Below are 351 nucleotides of genomic sequence, written 5' to 3' on the forward strand. Positions count from 1 at the left end.
GGTCCCGCGGAGCTTTCGGAGAAGGGTAGCCTAGTGTGTAAGCAAAGCAATGAACCGCGGCGAACCCTCAGACGACCCATCTAAGATATAGGGGGGAGATCCTCAGTAGTGGTGACCCTTTGACTCTTCCACGGACTTCTACATGTACCGAATGCTCAGACGGGAAAGTGAACTCCTGGGTCTGGAACCAGGGGGGTTGCTCCGAGAAATCCTTTCTTTCTCGTCCACTCCAGGGGGTGCGGACACACCTGCGCGGATTACAGGTGACGGTTACAAGAATGGCGGGGAAGTGAACAGTACCCGACGACATTCAGGGATGAATGTAGACCCATCGGGCAGGGATAATCATTC

At 54.7% G+C, this 351-nt stretch overlaps 1 protein-coding gene across 1 annotated transcript; it reads right to left on the bottom strand.

The window, feature by feature from the left end:
• Positions 1–5: 5 nt before the first annotated feature.
• Positions 6–342, bottom strand: LOC110034200 (the record flags this gene model as incomplete). Its single annotated transcript, XM_020738489.1, has 2 exons — positions 149–342; positions 6–80 (listed from the first exon to the last, which is right to left on the bottom strand). Coding segments are annotated over exons 1-2 (237 nt in total), but the record flags the coding sequence as incomplete, so codon positions are not given.
• Positions 343–351: the final 9 nt, after the last annotated feature.

This window comes from Phalaenopsis equestris, unplaced genomic scaffold (assembly GCF_001263595.1).
Source record: "Phalaenopsis equestris unplaced genomic scaffold, ASM126359v1 Scaffold170888, whole genome shotgun sequence".
Lineage (NCBI taxonomy): Eukaryota > Viridiplantae > Streptophyta > Magnoliopsida > Asparagales > Orchidaceae > Phalaenopsis > Phalaenopsis equestris.